The following is a 23,429-nucleotide window of genomic DNA, read 5'->3' on the forward strand; positions in this document are numbered from 1 at the left end:
TTTTCAAGGAGAGGAGCAAACGGGGGGGCGGGGAGAGGGGGTGCAACAATGAATGAATGGAATTCCAAAATCTCTGTAGATGTTCATTGAAATGAAAAAGAAATAAATTAATTAATAAAAAAAAATTTATAGCCTCAGAAACCCAATGGAGGGACACCATGGGCCGGAATTGACTTGATGGCAATAGGTTTAGTCATAGTTTTTAAGTCATTAGTAATAATTAAATTTGCCACATAGAAAAATTTTAAACAGCAACCTTCATTTTGTAATAATTTCAGATTTACAGAAAAGTTTTAAAAAAGAGTACATAGAGCTATCTATCCCTTACTCAGTTTTGGGGAGAGGGCAATTTTGATAGCCTTAAACTCAAGAGAAGTTTCCCAAAGGAAGAAATGGTTTATTTTACCCCCATGCACAGATACACACACGTGTGTGCATACCTCATTCATGTGTCTATGTATTTGATAGGGAGCTCTGGTGGTGTAAGCAGTAGGACATTGTACTACTCACCCAAAGGTCATGCCTCTCAAGTGATTTGAATCCACCAGTGACAACATGAGGGGCAAAGATGGGCAATCCGGACCTGTGAGAACTCCCTCTTTGAATTTAGAACTGGACCAAAAATAGCAGCGTTTGGGTGGAGGCAGTGATGGATCTTCTTCAACTGACACACCTGTTGTAAAGCACAGTTTCCCCTCTTTCACGTCCATCTTCAGAGTAGTCAGAGCTGTAATTCCAGCTGTTTAGTGTAAGACCTCAAGGGAACAACAAGAGCTGCTAAACCTCTTTCTCAGTACTTCCTAGGAAAAGTTATAAAAAACCAGTTACCAGGTCAAGTTCGCAAACATAGTTAAAGAGGAGCTGCTCAAACTCCTAGAGCTACTGAAAATGAAGGGTCTATACTGAATTCAATAGGCTAGTGGTTAAGAATATACTCTTCTCAGTGCATTTGTCTAAGGAGCGCTGCTAACTGAAAGGTAGGCAGTTTGAACTCATCCAGCTGCTTTACGGGAGAAAGACCTAGTGATCAGCTTTCTGTAAAGATCACAACCAGAAAACCTCTATGAGACGGTTCTACTGTCACATGGGGCTGCTTTGAATCTGAATTTACTCGATGGCACCTGATGACAACATCCTTGCCTGTTCTAGATATGTAAGTGGAATCAGACAATAATTGTCCTTTTGTATCCATTCACAGGATAGTGAGTAGGCAGGGGTGTGAATTTGAAGCCACAGTTTCCACATTTGAATCCTAACTTTGCCATTTATTAACCTTGGCCTTTGGAGCAAGTAACTTGACCTTCCTGTGCTTCAGTTGGAGGAGCCCTGGTGGTGTAGTACATTATATTATAATGTTTACTGAAAGGTCAGAGGTTCATATATACCAGGCACTTCACAGTAAAAATATGAACAGTCTCCTCCTATAAAAATTTACAACCTCAAAAACCCCAATGGAACGTAGTCATGAATCAAAACTGAATTCATAGCAGTGGGTGGGTGCCTCTGTTGCCTAGTATGTAAGATGAGGCTAATGATTGTCCCTATCTCATACAGGCTCTGGTGGCATATTCTGTAGGGACTTGGGCTGCCAACCTAAAGGTCAGTGATTCAAATCCACCATCAGCTCCTCAGAAAAAAGATGGGTCCTCTCATTTGGTGCAATTTACAGCCTCCTCTGAAAACCCACTGGAGGCTCACCTGTGAGTCAGATCTGACTCAATACAATGAGTTTGAGTTTGATTTCCATAGGGTTGTTGTGAGGATTGAGTGAATTATTATTTGTAGAGCATTTAGAATGGTGCTAGGATCAGTAAGTATTTAAATATAGTTACTCTTGGCTTCATGGACTTAGAGGAAGAAATAAATGGGTCATTAAAAACTGGCTGATGTTGATTAAAAAAATTATCTCTTATGCTTGATTTGAACAGAAGATCAGCCACCTGTGACCAATTTGAGTGTTTCCATTAAAAACCTCTGCACAATAATATGGACATGGAATCCTCCTGAAGGAGCAAGCCCAAATTGCAGTCTGTGGTATTTCAGTCATTTTGACAACAAAAAGGATACGGTGAGTTTTCTGGACATACTGCATTGATGATGTAAAATGAACACTATGAATTGGAACTAAGAATAAACCAAATTCTAATGGTCAGAATGGGGATTTTATTTTATCATGTATTAGATTTTTAAATGGGGAGGGATTATAGAATCTGCAGTTGACAGAATTGAAGAATTAAAAAAATTGTTACTTAGTGATTGAACATAGTTAAGATGTCAGTGATGGATAATACCAGATATCTTTATCTGTTAGACACTCACCAGCTGAATGTTAAAATTTGTTCCTATGTTCATACTTGAATTTTCCTACTTGCCATCTTGTTAATCACATGTTCCTATGGATCTGTAAGAACTATGTGATGCTTTTTGGGGAAATGCCAAACTGCTTTCCAGAGTGGTTGTAACATTTTATAATCCCACCAACAATGTGTAAGAGTTCCTTTCTATCCACATCCTCTCCAACATTTATTACTTGCTGTCCTGTTAAACTGTGCCACTACTACTGGAGTGAGATGGTATCTCAATGTGGTTTAGATTTGCATCTCTCTTATTGCCAGTGATTTGGAGCATTTCTTCATGTGTCTGTTTGCCATTCAAATGAATATCTTCCTTTGTGAAAATTCTTTCCATGTCTTTTACCCATTTTGTAATTATGTTATCAGTCTTTTTCTTGTGGAGGCACTGTAGGATTCTGTAAACTTTCGTTATGAGACCCTTGTCTGAGATGGTATTGCCAAATGTTTGTTCCCAGTCTGTAGGTTTTCTTTTCACCCTGTTGGGACAAGTTTTTGATGAGCACAGAGCTTTAGTCTTTAGAAGGTCCCATTCATCAATTTTATCCTCTTCAGATTGTGCATTTCTGACTGTATTTGGCTGTCCCTTTATACTGAGACTAGGCCTTCTAACTCAGTCTCACAAGGACAGATACTGTATAAGACATTATTGTAGAATGAGTACGAGGATCAGGGGGTGGGTGGGCTTAATCATAGAGTCACACAATTTGGTGGGTGGAGGGAGGAGTGGGTAAGGGAAAGGAGAAAGATCCGGTGTGAAGACAATGTATACGAACTTGATGACTTTGTATGTAAATATATAAATATATATATAAAGAATTATGTGATGGGAAAAAAATGACCATATGAGAGGTGAAAATATGAGATACTGGTTACAGGTACAGAGCTCTCGTACCTGGCTTGCTAACCAAATGGTCTGAGGTTTGAATCCATCAGCCATTTTGCAGGAGAATGATGAGGCGATCTGCTTCCATCAAGAGTAAAGGCTTGGGAGCCCTATGGATTTTTATACTCTTTTTCTGCAGTGTTGCTGCGAACCTGAATTGACGCAATAGCAGTGGAGTTGATATCTTGATGGTTGCAGGTGGGCTTAAAAATGAAGTTACCCTAATGCCCGAGGGGATATGAGAAGAACTCAAGTTCCTTTTATAGGCCACTAGAAAAGTGATGGCTTGAATGCATAGGAAGATGTGCTTAGTGCTAACCCAGAAAGCTTTTTATGCCACCGGTGGTTTGAATCTACCATTAGCTCCTCTGGAGAAAGTCTTGTCCTCTTGGGATTTACAGCCTCAAAAACTCCATGAAAGTTCACTATGAGTGGGAATCTTCCCCATGGCAGTGCGCATGTATGTGAGAGAGTTTAACTTTATTAGACAGATGCTCTGGTCGCCTAGTGGTAAGAAGCTGCAAAGGCTCACAGTTCAGATTCACCAGCTACTCTGTAGGAGGATGGGCAGTCTCCTCCTACGCTATTTATTGCCTCTGAAAACTCACTGCAGGGTCAGCAGTGAGCTGGTTTTTACTCGACAGCACACAACAACTGACATATACAAACAACTTATTTAAGTAAATTTGTATTAACAAAATGAGATAACTTTAGGTTCTTATTCGACAGAATGTTCTCTTGATCCTTTTTGATTTGTATGTTGTTGTGTACCGTTGCATCAGAACCGATCCACAGCTGACCCTCCTGCTTTTCAGAGGCAGTTAATTGCACGGGAGGAGATTGCCTAGCCCCATAAATGAACAGGTTCTTTAAAGCATCAAAGTATTGGCCCGAAATTGTTTTAGAATTTCTTTTCCTTCTGTGCATGGAAAAGGAGAGTGTTTAAGGCTGATTTTTTTTAACTTCATGGTGGTTCTCAGAATTAGATTCAGGGTTTTGAGGTATCATAATGAGACATTGTCATTCATGACAGTAGTTTGGATTAATGAGTTCTGAAGTCATTATGTTCATGAAATTTGAAACAGGAAGAGTCAGGAGAACTAGGTTCCAGTCGAGGCAACTTATTTAACCTCTCTGAGTCAGTTTCCTCTTCCATAAAGTGAAGTCCTGTTCAAGTCCCTGGGTTGGTGGTGGTTTTGTGAGGTGCCATCAAGTTGGCTCCAAGTTATAGTGACCCTAAGTACAACAGAAAGAAACCTTACCTAGTTCTGTGTCATCTTCACCATTTTAGCTGTGCTTAAGTCCATTGTTGCTGTCACTGTGTCAGTCCATTAATGTCACCGAGAGCCTTCCTCTTTTTTGCTGACCCTCTTGCTTTACCAAACATGATGCCTTTCCCCAGAGTCTGGCTTTTTTTGATAACATGCCCAAAGTAGTGAAACAAAAGACTCACCATCCTTACTTCCACTGAGCACTCTGTCTATACTTCTTGTAAGACAGATTTATTTATTCTTTTTTCCATGGTATGTTTAGTATTTGTAACCATTCCCATAATTCAGAGACATCAATTTCTCTTTGATCTTTCTTTCCAGTTTTCACTTTCAACAGCATATGAAGCAATTGAAATTCCATGTCTTGAGTCAGGCATACCTTAATCTTGTCCGTGACATCCTTGCTCTTCAGCACTTTGAGAAGTCCTGGAAAATATTGTAGTTGAAAGCACAGCAAATGAGCATGAAGTATAAGGTCTTCCTGTGGAAGGAAATTTGTTAATCTTTTCACTGTCTTTCTTGCTTGGATAGTAATTAATGCTCTCCAGTTAATTAATGCTTAGGTGTTCATTGAAAAGGAATTGGGGTTTCCCAGAAATACTTGTGTCTGAAAAGAAGTCCTCTAAAGACGGAAGCTAGCAGTACTTCTTGTTGACTTGTTGAGTTCCCCTTTTTGCACTATTGGTGTTGAGTTTTGGTTGTTTAATCTTGAAAAATTCAAGGAAAGATCTGTAAATGCCTCTGGGTGTAAAGGGCAAAAGTAAAAAAACCAGACCTATTGCCATCCAGCCATAGGTTTGGCAGATGATATTTGTACTTTCATATTAGTATATGATCTGGATTTATCTATGTATATAACAGAGCAAATGGGGGAAAAGCTATAAAAACTTCTTAATAATAATCAGACATACTGAGAGAATGACTTGCTGGTCCTAAGACTCAGGAGATATCAAGGTCAGTTGACATAGTTTAGTGCAAAAGACCCAACATTTTTTCAGATGCTCTGCTGAAGAAGGAGGGGCAATCGCCTCCTGTGCCAATCTGATCCAATTCGACAATACACAACAACAACAAAACAAACACACAACCCAACATTTTACAATCTACTTTGTTGAAAATTGATTCGGGTCTTAAAAGCTTGTGAGCAGCCATCTAAGGTGCAACTATTGATATTTCCCTGTCTGGAACAAAGAAGAGGAAAGGAAAGCAAAAATGTACTGAAACAATTAATCCAAAGGGTTAATGAACTACTTGAACTTCAATTTCCGTGACCCTGAGACCAGAAGAGCTAGATGGTGCCTGGCTACCACTGCTGACCACTCTAAAAGAAGTCAGTTACAGCAAAAGATACTGGATAGAATCAGAGAAAATGTGAAACAAAACTGAAACAAAAAATCCATCCAGGTTTATTGGTTTAATAGAGTATTACCGAGCCTCTGAGATAATGGCCCTTAGTCACCATCAAGTCTCAAACAGAATTCACCCGTGTGGCCCAGCTTGCAGTCAGACAGTAGACAGCCCTATGAGGTAAACAGTAACACTAGGGAAGAACTGTCTTCCTGGAGTAATCAACCACATAAAATCTAAAGAGTAGGGAAAGAATTTAGAATGCAGGAAGGGACCTGCTAAAATGATGAACGGAAAGGAGAATCACAAGAAGAAAGTGAGAAAAGTGTGATTACAAAATGGGTCTTATAATTACTCTCATAAAACAAAATATATACAAAATTATAAAGGGTGATTGCTGCTTGAGGTCTGCTCGTTCCAGTCATTTGACAGCAATGGTGATGGCTAGCAATTGTATTCAGTACGGATTATTCCTTCCCATCAGTGATTCCAAATTTCTTCCATAGTTCTTTTGAAGTTTATAATCCTGAGACTGATACTGAACAGCAGGAGCAGTTTTTCTCTTCTTTTATGTCCCTTGGACATGGCATTAATATCATCAGGAAAAAACCCTTAAAACACTTATCTATTACAAAGCATATGGAAACATTGGCATTTGACAGTTTGTACAGGTAGGAAGGCTCTGTGAACATGCAGAGGTACCAAGTTACTAAAGATCAACTTTGGAGGTCATTTTAAGTCTTGAGATTGGAAGATCATTAACAATAGAGACAGGGAATGGTAGATGATTTTTTTTTAAATTGTAATTGTGCAACAATGAAAGAATCTTTTTAAAAAGAAAAGTGAACTGGGGGGTGGTAGAGAGGAAAAAGTGTAACAATGAATGAATGGAAATCCAGGTTTTCTGTATATTTTCATTAAAATAGCAATAAAAAAATAAAATACTTTAAAAAAAAGATTAGTGTAATTGGCTGCCCTCCACCACGTCTAAGCAATATTTAGTAGTTCTCCCAACTGGCAAGCATAAAAAGCTTCTGGCACCAGATTTTAGATATCTTTCATCACTATGTGTTTGTCAAGTCCCATTAGGTAGATTAATCAAGACTGTTGCTGTGTCCAAGGGGCCCTGGTGGTGCAGTGGTTAGGCAGTCAGCAGCTATCTGAGAGGTAGGCTGTTTGAAGCAGCCCACCACCTGCTCTGAGGGAGAAAGATGTGGCTGTTGATTTCTATAAAGACAGCCCTCCATTGAGTTTCCAAGGCTGTAAATCTTTACTGGTGGAGACGGCCCGTCTGTCTCCCACAGCGCAGCTGATAGGATTTAACCTTTTTGGTTAGCCACGCAAAACAGCAGTTTTGGGCAAGTTCTTCCTGCGCAGTTTACTGCTTCTGAAAACCCACTGGAGGGTCAGCTGTAGGTCAGTACTGACTTGATAGTACGTGACAAAAACAACAACAGTGCACTTAACCACTAGGACTCTTTTCTACAAAGACCTTGGAAAACCTATAGGGAAGTTCTGCTCTGCCCCATAGGACTGCTGTGAATTGGCATTGATTCAATGGCAACAAACAAGTTTGGTTTCTGGTTTGTGTTTGCCGTGCCCAGGCATTTGGAGAGGCAGTAGCTAAAGTTTAATCGGGAGTGCAGAAAGGTGTGATCCAGCCAAATGAACATTGGCCCTCAGGGGAAGGGATAAGTTCAGGACTCTGACCTTGGTTTTTTGATAAATCTTCAAATAAGGCCAGTTTCTCCAAGGGGTGGGACGTAATATCATACAACAGTTACCAGTGGAATGATTCATCCAAGCCCAAAGCCATGTGCCAGCCATCACACATACCTCATCTAGATCTAGTGGGAGGAATTAATTTCCTTGTCTGATAGAGCAGTGCACTTGACATGGTGACCATTGGGAATCTGCATTCTTAACTTTAGCTGTGCCAGTTTTCATATTACTTACTTAGCCTTTAAAACATTTTTTGTTTTATTTAAATTTATTATTAATTTCAGTAAAAATTTACAGAGACTTTGGATTTCCATTCATTCATTGCTGTACTTTCTCCCCTCCCAACCCTCCCCCCTAGTACACTACCCTCTTGGAAAAGTAAAAGAAAAATTCTTTCATTGTTTTACAAACCCTCCCCCAGGTCCACTCCACCATGTATCCATCGCTCTAGACTCCTGTCATGACAGAAATACCTAATCACATATCTCTTTTAAACAGTTTTCTCCCTACTCTGTTTCAGTGCAGTATACATTATTGAACCCATCTTAGTCTCTCCCCAACCCTAAGGTCAGTCCCATTCTATAACAGTGGCACCAGGCAATATTTGTCCTTTTGTGACTGAGATACTTCACTCAGCATAATGTCCTCCAGGGTCACCCATTTTGAATAATATTGCATGAGTTCCTTATTTTTCAATACAGTATAGTATTCCATTGTGTGAATATACCACAGCTTCTCTATCCATTCGTTTGTTGATGGACACCTAGGTTGTTTCCAACTCCTTGCTATTGTAAACATAAACATGGGTGTGCATATATCTGCTTGGATGTCAGTTATGGTCTCTTGGGGGTATATTCCCAGTAGTGGAATTGCTGGGTCAAATGGTATCTCTATTTGCAACTTTTTGAGAAAGTGCCATACCGCCTTCCATAGTGGTTGCACCATTTTACATTCCCACCAACAGTGAATAAGGGTTCCAGTTTCTCCACAACCTCGCCAGAATTTGTTGCTTGCTGTTTTGTTAAATTTTGCTATTCTGACTGGGGTGAGATGATATCTCATAGTTGTTTTAATTTATATCTCTCTTAGAGTTAGGGATTTTGAACATTTCTTCATGTGCTTGTTAGCCATCTGAATGTCTTCTTCAGTGAAGTGGCTTTTAAAACATTTAAAAAAATTTTTTGTTTTTCTATTTGCCTCCACTATCTCTTTTCTAAGAAGCCCTGGAAGCATGATGATTAAGTATCTAGCTGCCAATCAAAAGACTGGAGGTTCAAACCCGCCAGGCACTCAGCAGGAGAAAGCTGTGGCAGTGTGCTTCTGTAAAGATTACAGCCTTTGTAATCTTACAAAGCAGTTATACCCTGCCCTGCAGGATACTTATGAGTTGGAATCGAGAGTGTTTGGTTTGGTGGGTCTTTTCCCCTCCCCCTTTTTAAAAAAAATATTTTTAATGAAAGTTTACAGAGACTTAGGGATTCCAGTCATTCATTGTTGCAGTTTTCTCCCTGCCCACCCCCTCCCCCTGGTGCCTCTCTTTTCAAAGTTATTTTATTATTCATTCACCCAAACCATGAGGTTTAGATTTAGGTACTGAAGTATGGTCTTAATTAAAAAAATTCCATTTTAATAAAAAACTTCTGTAGTAAAACTCCTCAGTCCTTTAACTGGAGTAATAACTAATGTAATAAAGGGAGCTGAGATTTTTCCATGATGAGTCTGATTTATGGCACTTGACCATACATTCTGCCCTGGTGTTCTCAAAGGAGGGCAAGTGCAACTTCCAAACAAGAATTATCAGGAATCTTTTAGTCAGGGTAACTCCTTCATGGCTGTATGGACTTATCATTAGTAAAATTGTGAGGTTGTTGGGATTTGCATTCAGAGCCTTCCTGCCACCCTTACTTACCATGGTCCTGGAAGCTAGTCTCCAGGCCCAGAAACCTCATATCCTCAAAACACTAAGATCATATGCAAGGACCAATCCATTACCTTGCCTTGAGAACAGTCAATGTGAAGCGTTTCAGGAAACTTTTGTGTAGGCCTAGCTGGTTTGTTTTGATCCCTAGAATAGAGCCTATAGGTGAAACCAAATTATAAACAGGTTTTTTATTGACAGTGCATTAGGGATTCATTGTGAGAGCAAGGATGTCACTTTGAAGAGTAAAAGTGTGTCTGACCCAAGCCTTTGTATTTTCTGCCGCCTCACATGGTTGCAAAACTTGCATAATGATTTGAGAAGACTGAATAAGATTTTATGCCTTTGAATTGTGGTATTGCAAAAGATGTTGAATATAACACTGCCAGAATAACAAATATAGCTTCCAAAAAGTGCAGGCAAAGTGCTCCTTCAAAGCAAGGATGACAAGACCTCATCTCACATATTTTGGGCATGTTATCAAGAAAGTCAAGTCCTAGAAGATCAGAAAAAGAGGAAGACCTTCTATGACAGGGACGTAGTAACTGCAGCAGTGCATGTAAGCACAGCAGAAATTGTGAGGATGGCTCAAGACCATGCAGAGTTTCGTTCTCTTGTACGTAAGTTCACGAAGTGTGGGAGCTTGATGCCACCTAACAGCAAGAATTGCTGGAGTGAAAAGGGTTACTGGTTGCATTGTGGGTATTGCCACTAATGTTTAATATACAGTATGTATGGGTGATTGGATGAAAATGGATTTGCTCTGTAAATTTGTATTTTAATAATAATAAAGGCTATGTGGAGCAGATTAACTGGGGGGGCTGTGCTCTGAGAGGAGAAGTGTGGCATCAAGATTGGAGGGTCATCAACAATCTGCATTACGCAGATAATACAACCCTGCTTGCTGAAATTAAGGAGGACCTGAAGTGCTTGCTGCAGAAGGTCAAGGACTGCAGCCTTCAATATGGATTGAAGCTCAACGTCAAGAAAACAAAGATTCTCACCACTGGGCTGATTGGCAGCATCATAATGGATGATGAAAAGATTGAGATTGTTAATAGCTTCAGTTTGGTTGGCTATACAGTCAACACTCTTGGTACCAGCAGCTAGGAAATTAAAATCGCATTGGGAAAGTCTGCTGTCAGAGATCTCGCCAAAATACTGAAGAGCAACGATGTCAGTCTGGAGACTAAGGTGTCCCTGGCCATGGTCTTTGCCATTACTTGCTATGCATCAGAGAGTTGGACAATGACTAGAGATGATAGAAGGAGAGTTGATGCCTTTCAGCTGTGGTGCTAGAGAAGAGTATTGAATATACCATGGACTGCTAGGAGAACAAACAGGTTCGTCCTAGAGAGGGTGAAGCAGGCTGCTCCTTGGAGGCAAGGATTCTGAGGCTCCATCTGATATACTTTGGACATGTTGCAAGGCGAGGTCAGTCCTTGAAGAGGGACATCATGCTTGTGAGGGTGGAGAGACATTGCAGGAGAGGAAGATCCTCAATGAGATGGATTGATTCAGTCACTGGGGTAATGGGGGTGGGTGTGTCGGGGACAGTGGAATTGGCAACCTATAGAGCAGGGTTTAGGGCTGTTGTACATAGGGTTGCTAAGAGTCGCAGGCAACTTGATGGCATGTAACAACAAACAACAACAGAGGCCTCACATAGCTTTAATAGTAGGACAGAAATATTCAGTGTCCACTTAGCTAAATCACCAATATTTCTTTCTTTGCTCACAGTTGCCTCATGAATATTTCTTTTTCTGTGCTTTCAGGGTTGACTAACTCCTTTTTCAGTAAAGGAGCAATGGTGACACTGTGGATTCCATGTTGGGCTGCTGCCTGAAAGGTCAGCAGTTAAAATCCACCAGCTGCTCTGTATGGGAAAGATGAGGCAGTCTGTTCCCATTAAGATGACAACCCAATGTCAGTCCCAACGGAGAGTTGCCATGAATCAGAATTGACTCAACGGCAGTGGGTTTGACTTATCTTGCCTGCGCCTACGTGCTATTCTTTGTAGTGATTCGCTCCCACCCCTGTTCGTTTGGTGACTCGTTAATTGTTGATTTGCTAGGGTTAATCTCACAGGACATACTTATGTCCTACAAGAGAGTACTTAATAGTTACCCCCACATTCAGCTTGCGTGAAACAGCATGTGTGCGAAATGGCATAACAGGCCCTTAGGGTGGCATATAGAGGCAGTGATGACAAATTTTCCTCCTCATGACCATTCGCACGTATATAAAAGGAAATGCTGTCTCCAACTTGAGTCTGAAATTAATTCAAAACAGGAAGTTCTCTCCTTGGAGCTCTGATTAAAAGCAGCGCCATTCTTAATTACTGCAACTCTTTCATCTTGGGAAATAGTAATTTCTGAAAGGGTCCTTAGCTCTCATTGTTGTCTATCACAATTTCTAGACTGCTGATTTCCATTGGTAGGCTACCTCAGAGTTCGTATTCTGTGGTTCCTCAAAGCCTGCCTACTTTTCCAAATATGAATGTGATACACCGACTGTATGTATCTAAGCCCACTGTTCTTGAATTGGACAGAATCACCCCATAGGGATTCAGAAACTATATTTTTTATTAATTTTAATGAAAGTTTACAGAGACTTAGAGTTTCCAGTCATTCATTGTTGCACTTTTCTCCCTGCTTACTCCATCCCCCCTAATTCACTCTTCTCCTTGAAAAGAAAAAGAACAACTCTTTCATTGTTATGCAGTCCCTCCCCCCACAAGGCCACTACACTGTGCAGCCTTCACTCTGGACTTCTGTAATGACAAGAATACCCACTCATATATCCCTTTTAAACAGTTCTCTCCCTCATCTGTTTCAATGCACTATACATTGTTCCTCCCCTCCTTTTCTGTCTTCCCTCAATCCTGATGTCAGTCCCGTTTTACAACAATGGCCCTATGCAATACTTGTCCTTTTGTGACAGAGATATTTCACTCAGCATAGTGTTGAGGCTATAATTTTTACAGGAGCAGACTTCCTCACCTTTCTCCTGCAGTGGCTGGTGAATTTGAACCACTGATTTTTCTGTCAGCAGCCCAATGTGTAAGCCTCTGTACTACCAGGGCTTAGGTTGTTGTTTGTTGTTAGGTGCCATTGAGTCAAGTATGACTCATAGAGACCTTGAAAAACAAATCTGAACCATTTGCCATCCTCTTCATCTACCCCACACTTGAGCCCGTTACCGAAGTCACTATGCCAATCCATCTCATTCAGGGTCTTCCTCTCTTTCTCCAACTCGCCACCTTTCCAAGCATGAAGTATGTCCTTTTTCAAGGAATACCTCCTTCTAGCAACATTCCCAAAGTGTATGAGAAGAATCGTCACCATCTTTGGCTCTAAGGAGTCCATTTTCAACAAGATAAGACTTGTTTATTCTTTTGGAAGTTCATGGGATACTGAATACTCTTTATCCAGTGCCACAACTGAAAAGCATCGATCTTCTTCTGTCATCCTTACTCATTGTCCAGCTCTCTGATGCGTAGCAGATGACTGAAAAAATCATAGCTTGAATCATGTGCACCTTGGTCTTTAAAATGACATCATTGCTGCTCAGGATTTTGGAGAAGTCCCTGACAGCATACTTTTCCAGTGAAACACATGTCCTCTCTTGACTGCTGGTATCAAGGGTGTTGATTGTAGATCCAAGTAAGATGAAATCACTGACAAATTCATTTTTTTTCTCCCAACTCTCATAATTTTGTCTATTGGTCCACTAATGAGGATTTTTGTCTTCTTGATGTTGAGATGAAATTCATATTGAAGTCTGTAGTCCTTGATGTTCTGCAGCAAGCACTTTAGGTCCTCCACACTTTTACCAAGCAAGGTCATGTCATCTGCATAATGCAGGTTGTTGATGAGTTTCTCCTACCCTCATGCCTCATTCTTCTTCATAAAGTCCAGTCTTGAGTGATTTGCTCAACATAAAAGTTGAATAGGAATAGAGAAAGGATACAGTCCTGATGTACTTACTCTGTACTTTAAACCATGCAGTGATCCCTTGCTCTGTTTGGATGACAACTTCTAGGTATCGTTTTTGTATGTAATTAATTAAGTGCTCTGGGATTCCCATTCTTCTCAGTGTTAGCCACAGTTTACACAGCCAAATGTGTTTGCAGTCCATAAGACACAAATAGACATTCTTCTAGTATTCTCTGCTTTCAGCCAAGATCCATCTGACATCAGCAGTTATATCCCTTGTACCAAGGCCTCTTCTAAACCCAGCTTGAATTTCTGGCAATTCTCTGTGGATGTACTGTTCTAGCCAGTTTTGGATAATCTTAAATATTTTGCTTGCATGTGATATTAAGACTTTTTTTTATAATTTTTACATTCTTATGTCTATGTTTATAAACTAACCCACTAGTCAGACTTTCCAGAAAGGTGTTCAGTACAGTCTCTTTCCTCCTCCCCTCCACACTTCTTTACTTCTTCTCCCTTATTGCTGTTTTCATGTACCATCGAGTTGGAACTGACTCCTCACTGATCCTCCAGTAGGTTTTTAAAGGCAGTAAATCACATGGGAGGAGATTGTGCATATTTCCCATGTGAAACAGCTGGTGGATTTGAACTGTATGCCTTTGGGTTGGCAGCACAACTCTTTATCCTTGTGTGTCTGAGTTGAACTATATGCCCTAGGGTTTTCAAGTGACTAATTTTGACAAGTACACTATCAGGCCTTTCTTCCTGGTCTCTTTCTCCAAAAGAGCCTCTGGTGGACTTTTCGGGTAGCAGTTGAACAACTAATCATTTGTATCACACAAGGATACCCCTTTGCATAGAGTTGATCACGGTTACAGGATTCTTAAAGCCATCTTTTCACCTTGATCTTTTGTCTTTCCTTTTTTACCATGTTGATGGCATTGAACTTTTATCACTGTATTGTGCTTCTTTCAAAATTGATTCCAGACAGTTGGCATGTTAGCATGTTGTGAATACATTTGAAAATGAGGAAAATGGAATTGTCTTTTCTCTGTACCAGGGTTGCTCAGTAGCTGCACTGGCAAACTTTGTTGTTGGTAGGTGCCGTCATGTTGAGTATGACTCTTAGAAACAACACATGTGAAACTTGTCCTATCCTGTGCCATCCTCACAGTCTCTAACGCACTCAAGCCCATTGTTGCAGTTAATTCTGACAGCCCTCCTGGTTGAGGGTCTTCTTCTTTGCTGTCCCTCCACCTTGCCAAGCATGGTATCTCTCTCTGAGGAATGAACTCTCCTAGCATGAACTCTGCCCAGAGCTCTGGTAGCCTAGTGGCAAGAAGCAGTGCTGCAATCCCAAAGGCACATATTTCGAGCCTACCAGCTGCTCTGCAGGAGAAGGATGGGCAGTCTCTTCTTGTGCAATTAACTGCCTCTGAAAATCCACCGGAGGATCAGCTTTGGGTCAGTTCCAACTCAGTGGTACATAACAACATGCCCCAAGTATGCGAGACGAAGCTTTATTATCTTTGCCTCCAAGGAGCACTCTGGCTGCACCTCTCCAAAGCTGTTCTTTTCAATTTGTTCTTTGGCAGTCCGTGGGATACTCAGTACTCTCCTGCAGCACCACAGTTCAAAGGCATCAGTTCTTCTGTTATCCTTATTCTTTATCCATCTCTCTGATGCATAGCAAGTGACTGAAAAGACCATCGCCTGAATCAGGCACACCTTAATCTTCAGACTGACATCATTGCTCCTCAATACTTTGGAGAGGTTGTTGACAGTTTCATTCTTTTCTCCCTCTATCATGATGTTGCCTATGGATTGAAGGCTGTGTTGTTTAACCTTCTGCAGCAAGTGCTTCAGGTCCTCAATTTGAGTAAGCAAGGTTGTGCCATCTGTATAACAAAGGTTGTTGATGAGTCTTCCTCCAATCCTGATGTCACATTCTTCTTCATAGAGTCTAGCTTCTCGAATAATTTGCTCACCATATAGCTTAAATAAGTATAGAGAAAGGATACCACCATTATGCACACTTTCCCTAATTTTAAACCATGTAGTGTTCCCTTCCTCTGTTTGCTTAATAGCTTCTTGGTCTAGGTATAGGTTTCATATAAGCTCAGTTAAATATTTTAAGATTCCCATTCTCAATATTCGCCATACTTTGTTATGATTGACACAGTCAAATGCCTTTGCATAGTCAATAAAGCACAAATAGCATTCTTCTGTGCCTTCAGCCAGAATCCATCGAACACCAGCAGTGATATCCCTGGTGTAATGGCCTCTTCTAAATCTAGCTTGAATGTCTGGCAGTTGTCTGTATATGCACTGTTCTAGCCATTTTTGAATGATTTTCAGCAGTATTTTTCTTGTATGTACTATTAATAATACTGTTTAATAATTTCCACATTCTGTTGGATCACATTTCTTGGAAATAGGACCAAATATAGACCTTTCCCAGTCACTCAGCCAGGTAGCTGCCCTCTGAATTTTCTGGCATAGACCGGTGAGAATGCCCAGGGATGCACCTGTCATTGGAAATGTGTCATTTGGTCTCCCATTGATTCCTGGAGCCTTCTTTTTTGCCATGCCTTCAGCTTGAACTTCTTTCTTCCTTACCTTTGGCTCTTGATAATATGATACTTTCTGAAATAGTCAAGTGTTGCTCAATCCTTTTTGATACAGTGATTCTATACAGTGATTCTATATATTCCCTCCATCTTCTTCAGATATTTCCTGGATATTCAAGATTTTGCCCATGTTATCTCTTAAGTATTGCAACTTGAGGCTTGAATTTTTCAGTTCTTTTAGCTTGAGAAATACTGAGCTAGTTCTTTTTTATTCTTCAATTCTAGGTCTCTTCATGTTTTCCATTAGGGTAGTTTGCCTTGTCTTGTCAAGCTGCCTTTTGAAATCTTCCATGCAGCCCTTTTACTTCAGCATCTCTTCCCTTTGTTTTGGCCTCTCGATGCTCTAGTGCAATTTTCAGAATCTCTTCTCACATCTATTTTGGATTTTTCTTCTCTGGCTTTGTAGTGATGTTTAGCAGTTTTCATTGATGGCCGTTTAGGGAAGGATGGTTCTTTGTTGTGGAAGACTATCTTGCACAGTGTGGGATATTTTGCAGGGTGTCTAACTTCTACCTAATAGAGGACATTAGAACATCCTTCCTAAGCTGTGACAACCTAAAATGCCTGAAGACATCGCCAAGAGGTCCCTAAGTGAGAAGAACACAATCAGTCCTGTTGCTAACTCCTTATCTATACCATATGATAATTACCTTCACGCACACACACACACACACACTCTTGAGATGCTACTGTTTGGACATTTAAGTCTATTTCTGTGTACTTGCTACTGCAATGCCTTTTTTTTATCTCCTAAACTTAGAAAATTGCTCCAGAAACTCATCGTTCCAAAGAGGTGCCCTTGAATGAGAGGATCTGTCTCCAAGTAGGGACCCAATGCAGCACCAATGAGAGCGACCAGCCTAAGTTTTTGGTGGAAAAGTGCATCTCACCCCCTGAAGGTAACAATTTAACACACTGTTTCTTGTTCTTTAGAGGATGAATCCAAATTATGCATGTTCTTATTGATGTTCTTTGTTTATTTGCTGATTTTTAAAAAAAATTTAATTGTGATTGTTGATTATAACGAAAGTTCAAAATTGGATTTTCATTAATTCACTGTTGCACATTTTTCTTCCTCCCCCAATTAACTTTCTTTTATTTTTTAAAACATTCATTCATTGTTGCACAGTTTCCTCCCTTACCCCCTTCTCCCTCCCCAAGTACACTTTGCAGTGCACCTCTTATTCTGGATTGTTGCCATACAAATGATAAATGCCTAATCATGTATTCCTTTTTGAAGAGTTCTTTCCTTCATCTGTTCCAATGCAGTGTTCATTATCTACCCCCTGTTTTCCTAGTTTCCCCCCAACCCTTCATGTCAGTCTTGTTTTATAGCAGTGGTGTTATGCAATATTTACACTTTGTGACTGAGATATTTCACTCAACATAATGTCCCCTAGGGTCACCCATGTTGTGTAATGTTTTATGAGTTCCTTGTTTTTCAGTGCTGCATAGTATTCCATTCTTAAATATTTGATTAGAGTCTGATTAGTTTAGATCAGTTGTTCATAGGATTGCTATGAGTCATACTTGACAGCACCTAACAACAGCAACAATTAGAGTCAGGCTCTGGACTAGGTGCTCATGACACAGTGATAAAGTACATCCCTGTCTTTGCGGAGCTCACAGCATGATACCTGATACTTTTGTTATTATTGTTGTATACCATTGAATTGGAACTGACCCATAGCTTACTCTCCAGTGGGTTTTCAGAGGCTGTAATTGCATGGGAGGAGATTGTCCATCCTTCTGTGGAGCAGCTGATGAATTCAAACTGTATGCCTTTGTGTTTGCAGCACAGATTCTTACCACTAATGTAGCTCTTAATAATTTGGAGAAAACACACAAACACACACAAATTTCTCCACCTCTGAACTTAATCACGCTTGCCTTAGAAAATAAGGACAGCACATAGTATTACCCTCATCCTTAACATTTGCTGTGAACTAAAAGACCACACATCTTTGGCAGTTCAAATCTATCAGTGGCTGTACAGTAGAAGATGGGCAATCTCCTCCCTTTATGGTTTTCAGCCTTGGAACCCTAGGGAAAGTCACTTTGGCTTAGAATGGACTCATCAGCTATGAGTTTGAGGTTTTATGAGAAGGAAGAGAACTGAAGCATCTTGCCCTAGGCCCCAAGAGACAGCACCAAGACTAGAACCTCAGATTCCAGCTTCAGAGCTTTAAAGAGAAAATAAAAAACCACTATCTTGCTCTATATGGAGATTGATTTGATTTACAGAACCTATGTGAGAAAAATGTTAAGAAAGGAAAAATGGGCACGCTGACCTAGTTCCCACACTGGACTCACTCATTGCTGTTGAATTGGTTCTGACTCCTACTTGGCCCTCCAGCCAATTTTGTTGTTGCGTGCCATTGAGTGGGAACTGACTCACCGCTGACCCTACAGCAGGTTTTCAGAGCCTGTAATTGCATGGGAGGAGATTGCCTGTCTGTCTTCTGAGGAGCAGCTGGTAGATTAAAACTGTCTTTGGGTGAGCACCACAACTCCTTACCCATCAGGTCATGAGAGCTCCCTAGTAAAATTGGTCAGATAATGAGATTGATCGTGAGATCTCTTACTTGCCCCTTGCCCATTATCACCCAGTGTCCTTCTGGCTCTTAATGTTACATGCAGGGCATAGCACATACTGATTTGGGCAGGGCTACTGACCTCTTTGAAGTTTAATCCCAAGTCTGCCTATTACTTTTTGTGACTTTAGGTAGATTGCTTAACTTCTCTGTATTTCAAAGGAGCCCAGGCACTGGTTAAAGCATGTTGTCATCGAGTCAGCTACAACTCATAGTGACACTATAAGCAGTAGATTTCAGTCTTACTCTGTCCTTTACCGTCCTCACAAATACTGGCTGATAACCAAAAAAGCCAGCTATTTAAAGCTACCAGCTATGCTGTAGGAGAAAGACAAGGTAGTCTCCTTCTGGAAGGATCTACAGCCTTGGAAATCCAAAGGGCTGTTATGTCCTGTGCAACAGGATTGCTTGTGGCTGGAATCAGTTTGATGGGAGTAGGTGTTTATTCTGTATTTCAGTTCCTCATTTATAAAACAGAGCTCTAGTGGCCTGGTGGTAAGAAGCTGTGCTGCAGTCCCAAAAACATGCAGTTCGAATCTACCAGCTGCTTCTCCAGTGTGATTTAAAGCCTCTGAAAACCTGCTGGAGGAGCAGCTGTGAGTTGGTTCCTACTCCCTGGTTCACAACATCTGGAGAACAGGAAAACATAGTACTTACTTCCCAGAATTGTTGAGAGGATTGTCTAAATAAATAAATATACACATACAAAGGGGATCTGTTTTTAAATAAGTTTTTAAGAACTTATGGGTAAGTAGACAGTTTATAACCTCGCTTCAGTGCAAGCTTCAGGAACTCTAGTGGCATAGTCTATAACATGGTGTGTTGCTAACTTCCAGAAGGCCATGCATCTCTGTGTTTGAAATCACCAGCAGCTTTTCGAGAGAAAGATGGGCCTCCTCCTCCTGTTAAGGTTAGCAGCCGTGGAAACCTGATTGATGGGGGGTCACTATGAGTTGGAACCTACTTGATGGCAGTAAATTTAGTGCAAGGAAGGAGCTCTGGTGTTACATGCTGTGCTGCTTACCCAAAAGTCAGCAGTTTGAGCCCACCATGGGAGGAAGATGGGCAGCCACCTCCTGTAAATAATTATTGCCTTGAAAGTCTGATGAAAGCTCACTATGACTTGGAAAACAGCAGTGAGTTTCGGTTTTAGTGCAAGGAAACCTAGTGGGTTATGTGTTGGACTAAAGTTAGCAGTTCAAACCCACCAGTCCCTCCAAGGGAGAAAGATGAGACATTCTGGTCCCATAAAGATTTAGAACCTGGATAACCTGGTGGGGACATTCTACTCTGCCCTATAAGGTTGGAATAGAAGCCAGTGAGTGAGTGAGTTAATGCAAGGCAGAAATCTTCTCAATGTTTTAAAAGATGTAGGTTCAACAAGTGAAGGGGATTGTGGTCAAGAACTTAGCAGGGCCAGTCATTTTAAAGAGAGGGCAGACTTACACAATATTCAAGGACAAGCCGGAGTTGTTAGTAAATTGGGCTTTCTTCACCTGGGAGACTGTCTGTATATGTAAGGTGCTTGTAATGAGTGATGCATGGTAAAGAGTAAATACTGTATATTCCATTACCATCATGCTGCCCCGGGGTTGCCCTTTCCCATCTCTCACCTCCAGACCTTAGCATGACACAGTCTGCGCTCCACACTGTTCCCTCAACCCACACTCCACTCATAAAAAAGTATATGAAGTATAGGAAGCCTGGGAGCATGGCATTTTCATTCCTTGAGGAGTTTACAAAGACTGACAAAACCCAAATGGGAAAATGATTGCAGATGGCTCCACAGTGTACCCTTGGTTTTCTGAAGCTGTAAATGTAAATGTAAATGCTCCCACGGAGCAGCTGATGAATTTGAACTGCTGACCTTTTGGTTAGCAGCCCAAGGTCAAGTGTTGTCCAAATAACCACTGTGACAATTGTGACATTTCTGTGGTCTAATCCTAGCGTATCAAGCCCTTTTAACACATGACGGAGCTGATAAAGGTTCAGAGACGTCAATATACTTACCCAAAGCCACACAGCAGCTTTTTTGAAAGGCTCACTAGATAGCATGTGGGCGTTTGTAATGCTGAAGCATTTAATTTAGAGATGGGATGCCTTAACTGCAAAAGGCTTAAACAGAGGGTGGAGATTTCAGGTCATAAAGATTTTTAGAGCCCTGCATAGTCCATAAGGTGTTGTACTCCTAACCCAAAGGCTATACTTCCGCATCTGTTTAAATCCACCAGCCACTCCTTGGGACAAAGATGGACGGTCTCCTGGGCAATGAATAGCCTCAGAAAGCCAGTGGAGGGCCAACTGTGAGTCAGTTCAGACTCCATGGCATTGAGTTTTGAGAAAGCTCTAGTGGTATGTGGTTAAACACTTTGATGCCAACCAAAAGCCTGGTGATTTGAACCCCCCTGGCATTCTACAGGGGAGAAATGGACTGGTCTGCTTCCCTAGAGATTTGTAGCCTTGGAAACCCTTAGGGGAAGACCTTCACTATTATATTGTTTTTCTTTGAGTTGGAATAAGCTTTTTAGCAAGAGGTTAAAAATCACAGTGGTAGACAGCTGTTAGTAGTTAATGCTTGCTCTTCTCCAGACTTGCTCTGGGAGCAATATTGATTTACATTTTTTTCATTGTGGTGATAATATTCACCAACGTAACAGCTTCCACATTTGCCATTCAGTGACACTGATTAAATTTTCTCCCCCATGTACCACCATTACCATTATCCTCCTCTAAAACATTCCACCATCAACATGAACCCAATTCTGCCTTAAAAAAAAATCCTTCCCACTTTCCCCTGCCCTCTCACCCCTGGTAACTATTGGTTTCTATATATTTGCTGAAATGAGATCATACAGCATTTGACCTCTTGCACCTGACTCAACATAAGGTTTTCAAGGTTCATCCATGTTTTGGAATTATCAGAACTTCCTTTATCTTTATAGTAGAGCAGTTTTCCCACTGCTTGTGCATTCCATATTTTGCTAATCCATTTATTTGTTGATGGACTCATTTAATTTTTAATACAAGATTTATGTCAGCATTGATCAAAAGAGAAACTCACTGTCATCAAGTCAATTCTGACCTGTAGCCACCTTCTGAGGCTGTAAATCTTTACAGGAGGAGATTGCCTATCTTTATCTCACAGGGCCAGTGGTGGATTGAAACATCTGACCTTTTTTGTTAGCAGCCCATCATATTACGTATTACGCCATATTAGTGGTTGTTATGTACTGTCAGTTTGGAACTGACTCCGCTGACTTTCCACCAGATTTTCAGCTACAGTAGGTTGCTCGGGTGGAAATTCCCCATTTGTCTCCCACAGAGCAACTTGTGAATTTGAACAATCTGCCTTTAGATTGGCAGCACATCTCCTTACCTCCAAGCCACCAGAGCACCTTTCATCATGGGTTTTGGTAATGGACTAGAAGGGAGCCCTCTGGTCATCCAAGAGTCCTCCTGGAAAGGGAATGCAAAAAAGAAGAAAAGGAGGTGGGAGGAGATCTCACAAATATGACAGAAAGTTAAAGTCCCCATCGCTTTGAGATAGTTCAAGTTCCATATCTCACAGCGGTCAGCCTCTGTTGGGTGGTCACAGCCTGAAGACCCAAGGGTGGCAGGATGCCTGGGACAGCTTATGATTAAAATAGTATTTAACTTTTAGTCTCTCTCCAGCTGGGGTTACACAGTGATAGGGTCCCCTAGAGATAGCAAAGATGGTTTCTTGTTATCAAAGTTGTGAGCTGGTGAAATTTGGGTTTTCTCTGTCCTGGATTTTGTTTTGGGGAAAGGCATTGGCATTTTTGGAAGGCAACATGAAATACCCTCACTAGCCACTCTGAGCGAGTTGGCTGGTTTGAGTTCTAAGGAAAGGAGAGCTCTAAACTCTTGGCCTGTGTCTCATAGGTGATCCGGAGTCTGCTGTGACAGAGCTGCAATGCATTTGGCACAATCTGAATTACATGAAGTGTTCTTGGCTCCCTGGAAATAATACAAGTCCTGATACTAATTATATTCTGTACTATTGGTGAGTACTCACAGTAGATGGACAGTTGTGTTTGTGTCAGGAATCTTTGAAGCCAAACTTGGGTTTGTTGTTCTTGGGTTGTCTTTTGTCTTTAAAAAAGGGATCAAAAAAGCCACATCATCTGCACATCCAAGAAGATGGACAGTTGACTTCAGTGGGAAATGTACCTGTATTTTGTGTTTGTGGTTATTTTGACATAATTATAGGGCCATAGGAAGTGGCCACAAATGCATAGGAAGGTCTTGTGTATGCCTCAGTCATTTACCCCGAATGGGACTATCCTGCATGACTAGAGTGCAATATCAAAACCAGGAAATTGGCATTGGTACAGTCCACTGCCCTTATTCATATGTCAACAGTTTTACTTGCTTTTTGGCAATTTTACATATGTGTGTAGAAAGAAACCAAACTCAATGTCAATAGACTTATCTCTCTGAAAACAATCAACAGCTTCATCTAACTTGTATCCACAATCAATACTCATGGTACCAGCAGTCAGAATATCAGAAGACATATGGCACTGGGAAAGTCTGTAGTCAGGATTCTACAAATTTTTTTTCTATAATTATATTTTATTAATTTTCATAAACATTTACAGAGATTTTGGGTTTCCATTCATTCATTGTTGCACTATTCTCTCTACCCTCCTCCCAGTCTGTTCTTGTCCAAATGCCACAGTGCTTGTCAAAGCCAGTTCTGATTAATGTTCTTTGTCTGTGTGTCCTTTGCCATTCCCTATCACTCCTCC

General features: G+C 40.8%; 1 protein-coding gene across 1 annotated transcript in view; it reads left to right on the plus strand.

The window, feature by feature from the left end:
* IL13RA1 (interleukin 13 receptor, alpha 1) overlaps positions 1-23,429 on the plus strand; it is a 94,880-nt gene that overhangs the window by 22,399 nt on the left and 49,052 nt on the right. Inside the window, exons 6-8 of the mRNA XM_006893815.1 lie at positions 1,929-2,068; positions 16,824-16,962; positions 22,561-22,681. Of these exons, the coding sequence (XP_006893877.1) occupies positions 1,929-2,068; positions 16,824-16,962; positions 22,561-22,681 (400 nt within the window). The remainder of the gene's footprint in view (positions 1-1,928; positions 2,069-16,823; positions 16,963-22,560; positions 22,682-23,429) is intronic.

This window comes from Elephantulus edwardii, unplaced genomic scaffold (genome assembly GCF_000299155.1).
Source record: "Elephantulus edwardii isolate Elephantulus edwardi_28Jun2011 unplaced genomic scaffold, EleEdw1.0 scaffold00131, whole genome shotgun sequence".
NCBI lineage: Eukaryota > Metazoa > Chordata > Mammalia > Macroscelidea > Macroscelididae > Elephantulus > Elephantulus edwardii.